A 16858-nucleotide genomic window follows, 5' to 3' on the forward strand; every position below is an offset into this window, starting at 1 on the left:
GCCTGCTTGCGTAACCTTTCACATTTTCCGACCCCCTCAACCACAAAAAATCTGCTTTAAAAGATGGTGTGGATTCTCATTCAACAGTTACAATCCTCCAAGTAGCAGAATCTTAGAAAACTGACAGAAAACATGAATGTGTCCATAGAGTTTTTAAAGCTCTGCTATGAAGTTAGTAGTACTTCTTTGGAATTATAAAGCAGCATTAAAAATGTCAGAAAGGATATTCCTTTTTTAAGCTTTAGTTTATAGGAAAAATTTCTTTAATCTCTTTTATGTTCTCTAGACATTTCCCCATGGATTTAAAAGCATGACTGATACTACCTGAATTGTTAAGACAGCAGCATTGCAGGTAGTCCCATAGTAAAGCTATTTAATATACTTTGAAATTTTCTTTAGATGAACTGCAATAGTCCTGTACTTTAATAAAAAACAAGTTTGTGTAACTCAGTTGCAGACTAGCCTGTTCTGCACCTCTGCTTCAATCCATTTTGTGTACTGTTATCGGATGATAGAAAATTAAGTGTTTAATTTCACAGAATCACAGAATGGTAGGGGTTGTAAAAGACCTCTGGAGATCACCTTGTCCAACCCCCCTGCTGGAGCAGGCACACCCAGGGCAGGGGGCACAGGAACACGTCCAGGCAGGTTTTGAATGTCTCCAGGCAAAGAGACTCCACAACCTCCCTGGGCAGCCTGCTCCACTGCTCTGGCACCCTCACAGGAAAGAAGGGTTTTTTCTCATGTTTAGCTGGAATTTCCCATGTTCCAACTTGTGCCCATTGCCCCTTGTCCTGTCATTGGGCACTATTGAAAAGAGCCTAGTCCCATCGTCCTGACACCCACCGTTTAGATATTTATAGGCATTGATGAAATCCTTCCTCAGTCTTCTCTTCTCCAGGCTGAACAAACCCAAGACTCTCAGCCTTTCCTCATAAGGGAGATGCTCCAGCCCCCTGGTCATCTTGGTAGCTCTCCACTGGGCTTGCTCAAGCAGTTCCACATCCTTCTTAAACTGAGGGGCCCAAAACTGGACACAGGACTCCAATTGTGGTCTCACCAGGGCAGAGTAGAAGGGGAGGATAACCTCTCTTGATCTGCTGGCTATACTCCTTTTAATGCACCCCAGAATACCATTGGCCTTCTTGGCCACAAGGGCACGTTGCTGGCTCATGGTTGGCTTGTTGCCCACCAGCACTCCCAGATCCTTCTCAGCAGAGCTACTTTCCAGTAGTTCAGCCCCTAGCCTCTACTGGTGCGTGGGGTTGTTCCTCCCCAGGTGCAGGAACTTGCACTTGCTCCTGTTGAATTTCATGATGTTCCCCTCGGCCCAGCTCTCCAGCCTGTCCAGGTCTCGCTGGATGGCAGCACAGCCTTCTGGTGTATCAGCCACTCCTCACAGCTTGGTGTCATCAGCGAACTTGATGAGGTTACACTCTATCCCATCACTGAGGTCATTGATGAATATGTTGAACAGCGCTGGGCCCAGCACAGACCCCTGGGGAACACCGCTAGTGACAGGCCTCCATCCAGACTCTGTCCCATTAATCACGGCCCTCTGAGTTCTGTTGTTGAGCCAGTTCTCTGTCCACCTCACTGTCCACTCATCCAACCCACACTTCCTTAGCTTGCCTGTGAGGAGGCTATGGGAGACAGTGTCGAATGCCTTACTGAGGTCAAGATAGACAGCAGCCACTGCTCTCCCTTCATTGACCCATCCAGTCACGCCATCACAGAAGGCTATCAGGTTGGTCAAGCATGATCTTCCCTTGGTGAATCCATGTTGACTACTTCTGATAACCTTCTTGTCCTCCACATGCCTGGAGATGACCTCCAGGATGAGCTGCTCCATCACCTTTCTGGGGATGGAGGTGAGGCTGCCTGCCCCTATAGTTCCCCAGGTCCTCATTCTTGCCCTTTTTGAAGATTGGAGTGACATTGGCTACCCTCCAGTCCTTGGGCACCTCTCCTGTCCTCCAAGACCTTTCAAAGATGATGGAGAGTGGCTCAGCAAGAACAACCATCAGCTCCCTCAGCACTCGTCGGTGCATCGCATCGGGGCCCATGGATTTGTGAGGATCCAGTTTGCATAGGTGAATTTGAAGGCTTTAGAAAGCCCGTATATCAAAGCTTAGGTGGGTCTAAAGAAAAGAAATGTGCTTTAGGTCAAACTGCTTTAGACCACTACTGCTCCAAGAACCAAAATTTTTATTTTACACATTCTGGATTTAGTGTGTGTGAAGGTTTTTGTTTTTATAGTGACAGTGATAATGACCAAGACACCCAGCGTAACTCTTAGAAAGTTTTAGCACATGTGAGCACCATGTAATATTTCAAATACTAGACTTGTAACATCTACTTATTTTATATGACACTTCATGCTGAGATGCTCTTGCTGTTTATGGGAATTAAGTGGCACATCTGTTTGCAGCTGGGTATTCAAAGGCAACAAAAAGTTTCCAAAGACAGTTGCACCTCTGAAAGCAGCATCCAATATAGGCTGACAGTACCAGATACCCTGTGATCACAATATTCTGTATTTTACAATTGCAACGTTTTCAGCTAGGGCTCTGCTTACTCTGTTGATAGGTACTCATTTATCATCTTGCTAAAAGTACATGGAGGGTTTAGCAGTAGCTTGCAACTCACCACTGACAGACTGAAATCTGTCAGATGTGCACGGAAGTGAATGGATGACATAATTCCTGATACTAGCGTAAGGAAGTAGAAATGGTTAAAAACACAGGGTTTTGACCTTAGAGCAAGAAAAAAATTATCTTCTGAGACTGCTAAATATATTCCATTACATAATGCATACCTTCTTCCAGATATTCAATAATGGATTTGAAGAACAATTGAGATTTTTCATTTCCCTTATGGATATGTGCTCCCTAAAATATCATTCCCCAAAGTCAAAGCTGGTAACAGGTCAACGCTGTAAGAATGCCAGGAAGAAACACAATCCCTTGCTCCCTTGCTTTCTGCCTACCTTGGCAGACCTGTGCAAAGGGGGTGAGGGCAAGATGACTCTGGGGGTAATTCATAAATTGTCAGGAGAGATCACACCTAACTGGCGTGACTCAGGTCTCACCTACAGGGACAAGAACAGTAACTGCAGTCTTGTTCTAAATGTGGTGTTTGAGATGACAAACCTATCTGCCATGAGTATTGTTAAAAGATAGGGAAACAAGTCCATGGGTACAAGCCTGTTTAACAATATTTTGGTGCTAGCACTGCATTGATGGTGTTAGTATTAAAATTTTGAAAAGCTTGTTTTCCATTTCATCTCACTGTGTGTCTGAGTATTTCATACCAGTAGATGTGATCTTCACCACTTCCTTTTGCTTTTGCCCACTCAGAGAGACTGTATTTGCTCTGAACCAAATGTGACATCCTTTTGCCAACTGATATGGTCCTTCCAGGTAAGGGTCCGAGGGATTCCTGCTGAGCCACTTGTGCTTGGGACCACAGCTAAGACACAGGAGGCATAAACAGTTTCAAAGCTGATGTAGAACAGCTTCAAAAAGCTTCAAAACTTCATTGAGCAGGTGACATTAACTGTACAAAATTCACCACAGCTCTTGGTAGTTCTTGCCAATCATTAATCTCCACCGTGAATGATAAAATAAAATTGACTCCTCCTTTCTAAATGAACTTACCTTTGTTTAGCTTTTAGCTACTCATTGTCATTATCCCTCTCATCTAATTTAAAAAGCATTTTAATACCTTATTATTCTGCATATGAAAACTCTAACAGCATCACCTCTCGGTCTCCTTTCTCGGTAAATGAAGAAGGAAAAGCTGATTGTCTCTCATCATACTACAATGTATCCAGCTTTTATATAGTTTTTGAAGGAACTTTTCTGCATGTTTTCTGACTTCTAAGCATTATTCTTTACACACAGAAACAGACAGATGAAACCTATGTCACCAACTGAGAAGGGAAGTCTCCTTTCCACTACTGTCCATTATTGTCCACAAATCCCATGAGCAGCTCTGGGCAACAGCAAAAATCCTGGGGACTCCTGTTTTGGCACTTAGTTCCCTTAGACTGCATACCGGGTCACTGCATCCCAGGTACTGTACCCAGGTACTGTGTGCTCATTTATATTCCTCCGGTTTTTACATCTTTTTCCATATAGCAATGTAACACACATTCACAACTGAACTCAGGTTCTCAGTCAGCCTAGCTCACTCTGATTAATGGCTCTGTCCTTAGTGTCATTTACTTCTTCATTAATCCCGGTGTCAGTGACAGGTTTTATTAGAAGTGATTTTGCTGGGAAAAGGCACAAATACTGACTCTGGGAAATGCAGAGGTGTGCTCACTTTGGGCAATGCAGGGATACGGTCTTTCAGAGGAACAGCTATATTAGGCTCCTGCTCCCAACCTCCTGCTAGAGGACTTGATCCCTCTAGAAAGTGAGTCTAGGGAAGCTCTCCCAAGGCTGATGTTAGTCTTTGTGAATGGCCTCTTGGGTATCAAGGTTATTAATGGAAGTCAGGATGAGCATGAGACCTAGTGCTGATTCCTGGACCTTGCCCTACCCAAATAGAAACCCACTGGCAGATGGCTGGCTTGACCACGACCCTTTGCAGCCTGCCACCTAACCTCTCCTAATCCATTTGATACATCCTTTATTGATCTAGTGCTTTATTGTTGCTCTGAGTATCATGCTGCAAAGTCACAAATCTTACGAAAGTCTATTATGCCCCTGCCCATCTTTATTGACAAAGCAAATAATCTTGTCAGTAAAAGAAAATGAGTTTTCCTGCAGGACTGATTTTCCGTGAAAGTGTGCTGGCAGTCATTAATCATATTCCTCTCTTCTAATCCTTTATCAATTGACTCTCATCTCAGCACTTCTGTTCTTCTGCATGGTAGCAATGTCAGGCTAATCAGCCTATAACTATCCTGGAAATCCCCCTTGGCCTTTTGAGCACTGACAGTTTAGCACTCCTGAAGTCTTGCTGATTTCATTACCAATCCAGAAAATTATTTACAACAGCAAGACAAAGTTGTGTGCAACCAGAGGTTTTTTATGCTCCAGAGCAGCAATACGGATCACTAAGTGCTCTGCTGCACTGTTCCCAATACCTTCCAAGGCCTGTCCCTTCTATTTCTGCTACTGAAGTGCCTATTATTTTTTATCTGCAGGAATGACAGTGATGTTTTAGCTGACATTTTGAGAGGATCAGCTGCTCTTTACCCTTCTGGTGAGCCAGCTCTAGATGTGGCACTAGAAGAGCAGGGACTTTTCCATGCACAGGTCCCAGCCTGCTCCCATCCCCTCATGTTCTCACAGTGACCGCGATGGAGTAAAACACGGTTACAACTCATGCTCTGGGAATCGAGGCCGTGGGAAGCTCCTGCAGCCAGCAGATGCTTGTGCTGCCACAGGAGAAGGGGTGGCACGACTGCAGAAGGAAAGGACTGCAGGTGAAGGATGGGCAGGGCTGTAGCCAGCAGCAGTGCCAGCTTCAAGCACTTGCCAAGCTATGGCTGTAATTTGCACTTTTCTACTCATATCTCTGAGGATGTTTTGAATTATTCCTCTGCTTCTCTTCCAGTGTAGCATCAGCCATGAATGCAGGCGGGTGTTAAATAAGGCAAAGGATAACAGGCCCCTGATGCATGCCAGCTCCTGCTGGCTTGACACATTCCCTCTTCCCGGAGATTTGTGTGGCTACTTATCTGCCTGCTGTTTCTCATTACCTGTTATTTATACTGCCCTAGCTAGTTTTCCAGCCACATAACAGAGTTCACAGCCAAGGTAATCTATATTCAGGTTCTCAAGGCAGATTTTCAGACACAGTGGCAGCGTTAGCTTCTCCCAGAGCTCTGCAACTCCACCTGAACCTTGTTGGACATGGCACATGGTCCTGGATGAGACAGAGGCTGATGGGCTCTTGTCTTTGCTGTAGGTGGTTGCGATCATGTTTGCACAATACTGGCTATGGATGTTTGGCCAATGTAGACCATGGCAAGAAGGCAGCCTCTAATCGCCCCTAAGACAGAATGCGATAATATTTTCTAGCAAAACCAAACCTACATTGAATCAAACTCCTGCCTAATTAAATCTGTGTTAAAGCCACCAAATACATTAAAAGGAGCAACAAAACATCCTTGAAATAGCATCAAAAAGAAGCCACTGGATATGAACACAATAAGGCTGAATCCAAAAGCAATTAGTTATTATCTATATCTTGCAATATGAGTCTCATTCTAAATGAAGTGGTGCTGAGAGCTTCTGCAGCATTGCAAAACTCCAGAGCTCTGCACAAATAGTGTGATAAGTTAGTAAAGTAACCTTGCAAGGATGTTGAACACAGACTAGCAAGGACTGAGAGGACTCTTCAAGGGCTGCATAGAAACTCAATAATAAACTGTTGGCTAGAAATACAGGGCAAACTGTGCACCTTGCAGTTTTTCCCCCAAAGCCCCCAAAGGCTTGTGAACATAGAGTGATTTACCAGTTGGCGGAGGTAGTCCTGAATTGTGCTGGGATAGACGAGTACACTGATGGCAACCAACGCGTTGAGAGCAAAGTCAAAGATCTGGTAACAGAAGAAAGGGATGATCCAAGCTGCATGTTGCTAAAAAGGAAAGAAATTAAAAACCCATCAGCCACAATTTAAAATAGACGATGTAGGTCTTTCTGCACTAAAATCTACATAACATTTGACAAAATGCATTACATTAAATGAAGCCGTAAGAGAAAAGAACTTGTTAAATCAGCTAAAAGAAATAAGACATTCAGCCAAAAGGATTGGCCAAGCCAGCTTGGCTGCTGAACTGCAGTAATATGTGTGGTGTATGTAAGTCCCACAACTTGTTACACTGGGACATTTAGAAACCACATGACACTTTTTTTCCCCTAATTAATAAGATTAATACTGGGGAAAACCACAGGTTTGGGAGGTGAATGGGGAAAATTTCATTTAATTTTGGTAGGAACAAGATTTATTTCTCTCAATTCAGAGTTTGCCCAGAGCTTACTCATATTTGAAACTGCAGATAGTCAACCTAACTGGGCAGTCTTCCTGCCTGCAGCGCGCGGCCCTGGGATATCACTGATCTAAGCAATCAGTTCTGCTGCCTTTTTGACTTTTTTTTCCCTCTCAGTTTTCAGCTAAACAAGTAAACAAGAAATTGGTAGAAAGCAATTTTCTTAATTTAGTTTCTACAGAGTTACGTAGTTCACTTGATTCATGTCTTCACCGAATATAATGAATTACCTTATAGGCGCCATATGTAGCCATTGCACAGATCAGAATCATAAGAAGAGAAATTGCTGTGGCAATGCACATATCTAGAAGAGAAACACATCAAAATGGTTGCAGATAAATTCAGAGCTTGGTTCAGTTATTTTGCCATCTACCTTGTGCAAAGCATCTCAAAGGGCAGGGTGGGAAGTGGGGTGGAGATGGGGTCAGATGCATCACTCAGCCATTGCTGGCGGAAATCTCTGGCTCTTGCGGGAAACCTCCTAAACATGAGAAGCACAGACAGTGATTACACCATGCAAGCTTCTGCAACCTCTATGAGGCTGTGGAGATGCCATGACTGATTTAATTTTTTTCTTGCTTACATATCTCTAAAAACTTTGGAAAATCAGAAATGAATTTTTAAAACCAAACTGGCAGGTAGGGGCATGTTACAGCAGAAATAATATCTTGAAAATTTTTATTTTGACCAAGAATACTACAGAGATATACAGTTTATTAATGAAGATGTATAACTGTCCAGAAAGGTGAAGCAGTAAAAGAAGCAAAATACTCTTTAAGGTGTTGATTGGAGTAATTACAGGACTCCTATCTTTTTCTTGCAGCTCAGCTCTCAATTAACTTTTCATTAGTTTTAAGAAGTTCCTAAGCTACAAACAGCTAGAAGGAGATTTGGGGGGGGGGGGGGGGGGGGAAGGAATTACATATGTTTGTTCTTTTCCTGTACACCTTCCTTGATATCATTAGAAGCCATAGTCAGGATACCAGAAGTGTATTTCTGAACCTAATGTTAAAGTGAGTTTGGGAGTGAAAATGAACATGGCAACTACTTTTCTGAGGCTAAGTCCATGCACAAAGAGGAGAGAGGACCTGATGTATAGAGGACATGAATTTAGAGAACCCAGCTCTTTAGGTATCTGTGAGATACCTGTTGTTCATATTGCCATCAACCAAGTGCATTTAAACTACCAGCCTGGTGGACTTGAAGCACACAAATACATGACCCTGTTCAAGCTGGTCAATACCCATCACTGCCTGACTTTGGAGGCATTCAAAGTGTGAAGATGCCTCCATTTGGTCACAGACTTGGCACAACATCTAACTCCAGCACATGATAAGGGGCATCCTGCAGCAAGGGACAGTCCCTCCACCTCCCTGGCTGCATCAAAATGACATTCTGAGTAGGTGCCCTGGAGCCTGCATCAAAGTCCCTGAAAGGTCCTGATCTGGTAGCTGTGGAGAGGTCTCACCTACAGCCACCAGGCAGCAGTGCAGGTTCACTCAGGTCATGGCTGAGGAAGGACAGACACTAAGTCTTTTCTGTCATTTTTTCCAGCCCAACAGTATTATCATCCATGTAGAAGACAAAGGACCAATTCCTTGACCCTCCTCTGCCTGAAGGAATGCAAACCTGCACTAGCACAGAGCTCCTGCTGACACTAATCCTGATTTCTGCTGGCCCTTGATGCAGAGAGGAACCTGAGACTTGTGAAGCTAGTGGAAAAATGAGCAAAAGGAGGCTGTCACTGGCTGGTGAGGGTGTCTCCAGAGAGCACTTATGTACATTGGGCTACAGGCTGCTTGGGTACCATGCCTACCAATGGCAGGATTAAGGATTTAGGAAACCATATCTCCCCTTTTCCAGGGCAGTGCCTGTGTCCTGGGTTTCAGGACCCTTTCGCTCTCCCTCTTGCCCCCAGATTTTGACCCTGTGATTGCATAGGGACTCAAATGCAACAGAATAAGCCCTATTGCAGACTACTTCCTAATTAAATGGGTGGAGCCCCTTTCATGAACACTTGGAGGACCATGTTTAAACCACTGTAGTCTGATGAAGACCTGGAGTCCAGATGTCCTTACTCATAGTGCCAATGCTTGAAACTGTCTTATTGTCAAAATAAGCAGGTCTTACCCAGAGAGGCACCAGCACTGAGGTTAGCTGCACCCCTGCACTTACTGCTTCCTACCCAGTGGCTTTATGCAGCTCTGCTTGTGGGTGCTTGGAAATGCCACTGGGAGGCAGCTGGGCTTCCTGCTTGTAATTCGGGAGGGGATGACATCACAGTGAATCCCAAATTGCTCTTCATCTCAAATTGCTCTTTAGAGGTACCTCCTTCACCTCCTTGACTGTGCAGAGAATCCAGACATCCAGTGTAGATGTCTGAGCTGCATTGCCATGACCGTCTCCAGCTTTTTAGGAGCTGTAAGGCTGTGCTGTGCCTGTTAAAGCTGATCTGAATTCTGCCCTCAAGAGGAAGAGAAGAACAACTCACAAAACAAACCCATACTGATACAAGGTATTGCAGCCTCTTCAGATACTCTTATTTGTGTGGTACTTTACCCTGGCTGCCCACATACATCCTGTGAAATCAAAATTCTTTTGAATAGACCAGGTACAATTGAGGTAATGTAAAAGAGATGTGGAAGTGGCCACCTGTAGGCACTAACCTCAACAGAACCTCTTATAAAAGAGGATCTTGGATCAATATTTTTATTTTAACGATCAGCTTGGAGGCACTGCTCATGCATTTTTTCTGCCCATTCTTAATCCCAGTCACCTACTTACTGTATTCAAGGGGAAGCTGCTGTCATTGTCATCTGCAGCAGATGCAGCAGTCACAGGCCTCGCTTTGCTCGTGACCATAGCAGTACTGGTTCAGAGCCAGAGCTTAGCAAACTGCAATAAACTTGACATTGAAGCTCTGGTCTGACACACTCATGCTCCCCGTCTCTGATGTCTCTCTAGCTGTGCTCTGCTGTGCCAAGTCCTAGTTGGCTCAGGCTGGCTCTTTCTCATTTAAGGCTTCATTGGGTTTTTTGAGTTGCATCAGCTTCAATTAATGAGAATGAAACTAGATATGTTGCACATTAAATGAGAAGCTAATAGGGGTGTGTGAATTTTTTCCAGCCATGCTGTACTTTCCATGGCATTCATGGCTAGAATGCGGTACTTGGACCACTGCAGTGGTTACACAGCCTATTGACCTAGACAACTTTTGAGTTTTCAGCTTGGTTTTAAAGAAACCAGTTGGGTTTTTGCCTCTTATACCTTGCAGCGAGATCCCACCTACCTGCCACATTGGGGAGAAGAGGCTGCTGGGGCTGGGCAGAGCTCCTGCCATGGTGTGCTTTTGTGCATGCAAAGCTCTGCAGCTGGAGCTTCTTCAAACCCACCTCACAAGCATTTCCTTGCCTTCCCCTCTTGTCTTACAGAGGAGGCTGGTGGAAGGTGCTGCAGGAACAGAGAGGAGCAGCCAGCAAAGCCAGTCCCTGAGCCAGGACCTGTATGGAGTGATGGAGACCTCAAATCCCCCAGCTCATCACCTGCCCCAGCCCTGAAGTTAATTGCTGGCTCTCGTCTCTTAGAGCAGGGGCCAGAAAGCTACAGTCCTCAAGCAGATTGCAGCCTACAATCCTCAGTCAATTTTGCTCACCCTCCTAGCCTTATTTATCCAGCAGCCTGGCCTCCTTGCTGCCAGCTAAGGATTACTACTTTGCTCTCCCCTCCAGGCTGCTTGTGTGAGCTCAGTGCTGCTGCTGCAAGCTGCTGAGCAGCCTCCTGAGTTGCAACCCATGCAGCAGTGGCAGTTTTTCTCCAGCAAAGGAGGGAGGCCAATGAGAAGGAAAAGGTTTTCTGCATCCTTGAGCCCAACTCATTTACTCCAGAGGATAAGGATAGAGGGGAAGATGCATCGCAGAATATGCTATGCTGGGTCAGGGATCTAGTTTTTTTCCTCTCCCTGTAACATGGGGCTCATACTACAGGGGTGGTGCTGATGGGTTGAGGCACAAAGGGTATGTGCTCTACCGTTTACCCCCCACAGAAGTCCCAGCCTGCTACCTGTAGGTTTTCTTAGAAAATATTTCTATTTGAATTACTCTTTTTATACTCCAGATGCATGTCGTGTTCTGCAGAGAGACCGTCTCTTTACCCTGCCCTGAGACCTCTACTTGTCTTGTCTGCCTGTCCCAGGGCAGGGACACAGGCTGATTTTGGCCTGAGTTGACAACACCAGTGTCAAAGTTCCCATCAATTTCTATAGGGCATACATAGCATTTCAGTTCTAGCTGTCAAACAACTTATGAAGAATCACACACATCTGTGACACACTGAAGGCAGTAAATAAAACCAAGCAACACTCACTGCTTGTTTGGACTGTTGATATGTCAGGATCATAGTCTGTGTATCTGGAGAAGCTGAGCAGGGAGCCCAGGTGAAACCCTCTGGGAAGTCAGATTGATTTATAGGGCTTTTCCATCTCCTGCCCAGACATTATTAGTCTTTTAACAGCAGCAGTATTATGTTGGGCAGCTCATACATTTCTAACTTTTCCTAGTCCAGCTTCTAGTTCCTAAACTCCCTCAGGCCCTAAGGAAATAATAAAAAGAAAGATGATATTAAATGGGCTCAGTTGAATATCCACCACAAGAAGTAGTCCAGTGTTTTCCACAGCTCCCAGATGCACATGTCAGAGAGCCAGCCAAACTCACATGCTGGTGTCTTCCAGCACATCCATCTGCTGTGTGGCAAGTCTTGACAGATTATTTTCCCCCTTGTTTCCTTTTCTAGAATAGAAGGGAAAATCTATAATCTACAGCTTTTTCTAAGTGCTCAGGTAAATCCTTTCTCTGCTTAATTGAACAGGCATTTTGGAGCCTCTGGTAACGCCCTGGGAACCACACTAAATCCTGATATTAAGGTTGAGCAGCCCTTTGCAGAAGGGCTGATGCTGCATTGACATTTTCAAACAGTTTGCCCTAGGCTGGTTCTGGCTCTGCATGTGAAAGGAACTTTTCCCACTGCTGGAACAGAAAATTGAAAATTATCCATAAACCAGGCCAGAGCACAGCCAGAAATAAATGAGAATACAAATATTGGGGGAATCCTTGTTTCTTGGAAGTCAAGGGAAATTGGTCATTAACTTCTTGTTAGCCATGATCCCACCGCTATGATTCATCTGATAAGTTTATTTCCAGTTTATATTTTCAGATGTTTTTTGAGGGAGCCTGTTGGAGGAAGAAGGGAAAGGGAACAACAATTTTAGATGCAAAAATGTGTGTCTGCACTCTTTTTTGGTTTGCTATTGACAGGGGCATCAAAGGTAATAAGAATAATGGTTACTAGTATTTCCATCATTATTGTTTGCTAGCACAAGTACATAAAGAAAACAACTCTGGGACCTTCACTAGCATAAAAATTGATGTATTCTCCTGTATTTTGTACTCATGGTTTCACATCAAAGAATTTCAGCACATGTTGCTAACCTGGGAAACATTTCTTAAAAAAAGACAAGTAAAAATAGGACAAGAGCACGTGGAAGTTTGTCTGATGTTTTATCTTGTAAGAAAATATTTCCTCAGATTTGAACAAATATAGTCATATTTAAAGAAAAAAGGAAAAAAAAAAACCCTCCTGCCAGCTATTTCCAGTAACTATAAAAGCCAGTAGCTTGATTCAGCTGGCTTTACTCAGTAAGGGCTTAAACCAGAGGGAGTCAAAGAATAAAAGGACACATTAATTCAAATGTTCATTGGTAATTTAACTGCCTGTGAAATGTTTCCTTTACCAAATGGAAATGAGGTCACTTGGCCCATAAGCCATCGTTTTACAGTCTTGCAGGGTTCACTTCAGAAGCCTCGATAAAAAAAATATAGAAAATACAATTTTCAAGTGTAGATGGAAATCCCCAGTGTACTTGATCTGACAGCTATTGCATTACAAAACAGAATTACTATTTTAAAGCCTTGGGCACTGGCAGGCTATATAAAACCACACCGACAGACAGTCATTACCAAGGTTAATCTCTGAGAATTAGGACAAGACAGTCAGTTTTAATATGTCAGTATCAGCTGGGAGCCCATCTGTACTTACTATGGTCCTTACTTTCTTAAATCCAGTTATATAAAAAGATTTTTAGTTGGAAGTTATAGGTGTTTTTTCAATGAAGACACAATAAAGTACTGATTGCCCCTTATTATTAATTAAATGTAGGCCCTCAAGGCATAGCTGCACTAAAGAACTTGTGGAAATAAGCAACCCTTAACTGATACCCAGCAGCTCTGACACACCATGGGTGCAATTATTTTTCTCCTATGTGGGGCTACTCCTTTTCCTACTGATATTTTTATTGTTTTGAGTAGGAATGAGGAAAGGACTTTGAGCTTTTTGCTGTGGATGGGTGCGATTCTGAGCAGCAAGACACCAGGGTAACTAGCAAGAGGCCTTGTTTCATATTACTGTGAGAAATGTTGAAGGTAATGATCTTGTGAGCAGAAATAAAAATAAACAGACATTTTTGTCAAAATCACATTGAGGGAAAACTTTTCTAGATACAAAATAAATCATTGGTCTGTGCAGTGGGTGGGGAACTGGCTGACAGGCCGCACCCAAAGGGTGGTGGTAAATAGCTCTTTCTCAAACTGGCAACGTGTCACTGGTGGAGTCCCCCAGGGATCACTATGGGGCCCAATGTTATTCAATATCTTTATAAGTGATCTGGATAATGGCATCAAGTATAGCCTGATGAATTTTGCTGATGACACCAAGTTGAGTGGGGAAGTAGACACTCCAGAAGAGAGAGCTGCTCTGCAGGAAGATCTGGATAGGCTGGAGGAGTGGGCCAGCAAGAACCTTATGAAGTTCAACAAGGACAAGTGTAAGGTCTTGCACCTGGGAAAACATAATCCAGGAGTGCAGCACAGACTGGGATCCACCTGGCTGGGGAGCAGCTCTGTGGAAAGGGACCTGGGGGTCCCGGTGGACAGAAAGCTCAACATGAGTGAACAGTGTGCTGCTGCGGCCAAGGCGGCCAACAGGATGCTGGGTTGCATCAAAAAGGGCATCTCCAGCAGAGAGAAAGAAGTCATCACCCCGCTCTACTCAGTGCTTGTCGGGCCACACCTGGAGTACTGTGTACAGTTCTGGTCCCTGCTATACAAAAAGGATGTGGACAGACTGGGAGGGGGTCCAGAGAAGGGCCACCAAGATGATCAAAGGACTGGGAAGCCTGCCATATGAGGATAGGCTGGGAGAACAGGGTTTGTTCAGCCTTGAGAAAAGGAGGCTCAGAGGGGATCTCATCACCATGTACCAGTACTTCAGGGGCAGCTACAAAGATGGAGACTCCCTTTTTACAAGCAGTCACATGGAGAGGACAAGGGGGAATGGACACAAGTTGCTCTTGAGGAGATTCCGATTGGACACCAGAGGGAAATTTTTCACAGTGAGGAAGTGAACACTTCCCCAGGGAAGTGGTTGACTCGGCCCCGTTGGACACCTTTAAGAGTCGTCTGGACAGGGTGCTGGACCATCTCGTCTAGACTGTGCTTTCCCCAGAAAGGTTGGACTAGATGATCCCTGAGGTCCCTTCCAACCTGTGATTCTGTGATTAAAGTAAGCCAAATAATTTGAAACAGTTATGGAAGAAAGAAGCATTTGCAAAGGACAGGGGGTTTTTGCAGGAGACATAAATGGCCTGGTCCATCCTTCCCTAAAACTGTATTGAAGATTTTCTATGATGTCCTTTGGTCCTGTGTTATCACTAATACACCTATGACTATACAGATAATATTTATACTTGCATCTCTTACAACAGGTTTGTGTGAGTCATGCCATGTGCACATGGAGGATATGTAAATAAGTACAACATGAATGAACACATTCAGCCAGTTACATAAATTGCAGTTTGGGTTCTTATGCCTGTGCATGCACTACCAGACATGGTACTGGGGGGTGCAGAGACTCCATATTTCCCTATGTCGTGCAAAATCCCCTTGGGTCTTTCAGCACCATGCTCAGGGATAACATCTCTATGTCAAGGGTTGGCTCAGCCCCTGCCAAGCCAGGACACAGTAGAGCAGATGAATTACTAATAGGTAACAGATACGGTTACTACTAGGTAACCAGTTTGAACTGTGCCATGAATACACCTTTCACAATAAAAATGCATCTGTAGGATACCAGGGTGAGCAATAATTAAAGGACAATAATTAATGAAATGATAGGACAGTTACATAAATGCGTGAGCAACGACTGCTAGTGTTTAGGCAGTTTGTACTTACTGGCATCATCCATGAATTCAAATTCACCCCCTAATTCAGCACTGGTTAGGTGGTACTGGTCAGGATCGGTCAGGGCGCTCAGCAGGATCAGCAATACCACCGAATTGATAATCTATAGAGAGGAAAAAGGGAAAAGAGTAAGACTGTAAAAGTAATCTCTGGAAAAGCTCTCAGTAGTATATACCTGCCACACTCCATGCCAGCTATGGAGTTTTCTGACTGTAAAACCGCAGTATTTAACTAACACTGCAATTAGTTTCTCTGGGTTTGTGTAAACAGGACCTATTTCTTCCCTAAGTGGTAGCAGGAAAATGAAACAAAACATGGATTACCCCTTTTTGTTCCTACTCTCTCCCACACCATCAGACAAGTTACCACTGCTCTTTCAGATTATAAAGCATGTTAACACATACATTTCAGTTTGTTCTGTTGCAAAAACTAAAATCAGTTGAAAACAATGATTTTGAGATTATTACATGAGTGCTGTAGTAAAGGATTATTAGCACTGCAGAGCTGCAACTGGGGACAGGCCCTGTGAAAGTGCCAGGTGATCAAAGAGGAGCTGATTTGCTGAAAGAGGCTGAATTTTAGAAGAGGTCATGAGTGATGGAGCTGATTCACGTGACCTGCTAAACCAGAAGGCCTTGAGGAGACGGGATGAGTGGCAACCGAGCCCATCATCTGATGCAGATGTTCCTGTATCATATGGCACAGAGATACGTTCACATACGCTGAGGTTTTGGCTATGAAACGCAATAAATTATTTAAATGCAAGAATATAGTATCAAGTGATTCAGTACAAGCAGATTGTTAAGTATCAGCTATGAGAGGAACACAGAGGTAGCCAAGAGCTATGTTTTAAAACAAATCTGAACAAAATGCTCATATTACTTTGAAGTGGAGAGGGCTAATTGCAGAAAAGAAGATTGCTCAGCCTGAAATAACACAGCTTGGCTAAAAGATTATTCTAGAGAACTAGGAAGATAACTGATGAACAGGAAGATGGAGAGAAGAAAGCTGATGATTGAGTATGCTGAGGAGCATGGATTTTCATTGCTTTGATTCTCACTTCGAAGTCATCCTAATCTGATCACAGGTTACTAACAGCAACAAAAGGCGTAGGAACACAGGCTATAATAAGACATGAACAGGCTAGAGAATTTCTGGGGTAAGATAAATACTTTTTGATAGGCAAATTCCATCAAGTTTAGCTGATACAAGATCTGTTAGCAACAACCTTTGAAAAATTTTTGAGAACAGACTGAGTTCACAAGGTGGGGAAAGAGCAAGCACAGTTTATGCCTTTACAAAGCAGAAAGGACATATAAAGAATTTATGGCTAGAATGTGAGATTTATTAATAAAATAAACCCAAAACCAGATAATCAAGCATTCTTCCAATTAGTACTTCAAATTTTATTGTTATAACCAACAATCACCGTGGGCTTGTCAAGGACAAACTGTAATTAATTCATCATCTTTTCCTTCTCTGACAGGCTAAGAGGCCTTGTGGACAGGGAAAAAGCAGTAGATATCATTTCTTTGCATCTTACAAGCCTTTTGACATTAAA

The 16858-nt window shown here is 43.7% G+C and overlaps 1 protein-coding gene across 2 annotated transcripts in view; it reads right to left on the reverse strand.

Moving 5' to 3' along the window:
* The window catches only part of LAPTM4B (lysosomal protein transmembrane 4 beta), a 64114-nt gene that overhangs the window by 32043 nt on the left and 15213 nt on the right, over window positions 1-16858 (reverse strand). For both annotated transcript variants that reach the window (XM_064442348.1, XM_064442346.1), the window contains exons 2-4: window positions 15289-15400; window positions 7240-7313; window positions 6475-6597 (exon numbers count right to left, since the gene is read on the reverse strand). In XM_064442348.1, the coding sequence (XP_064298418.1) occupies window positions 6475-6597; window positions 7240-7313; window positions 15289-15400 (309 nt within the window). The remainder of the gene's footprint in view (window positions 1-6474; window positions 6598-7239; window positions 7314-15288; window positions 15401-16858) is intronic.

The sequence above is a fragment of the Phalacrocorax carbo genome, chromosome 2 (genome assembly GCF_963921805.1).
Source record: "Phalacrocorax carbo chromosome 2, bPhaCar2.1, whole genome shotgun sequence".
In the NCBI taxonomy this organism is placed as follows: domain Eukaryota; kingdom Metazoa; phylum Chordata; class Aves; order Suliformes; family Phalacrocoracidae; genus Phalacrocorax; species Phalacrocorax carbo.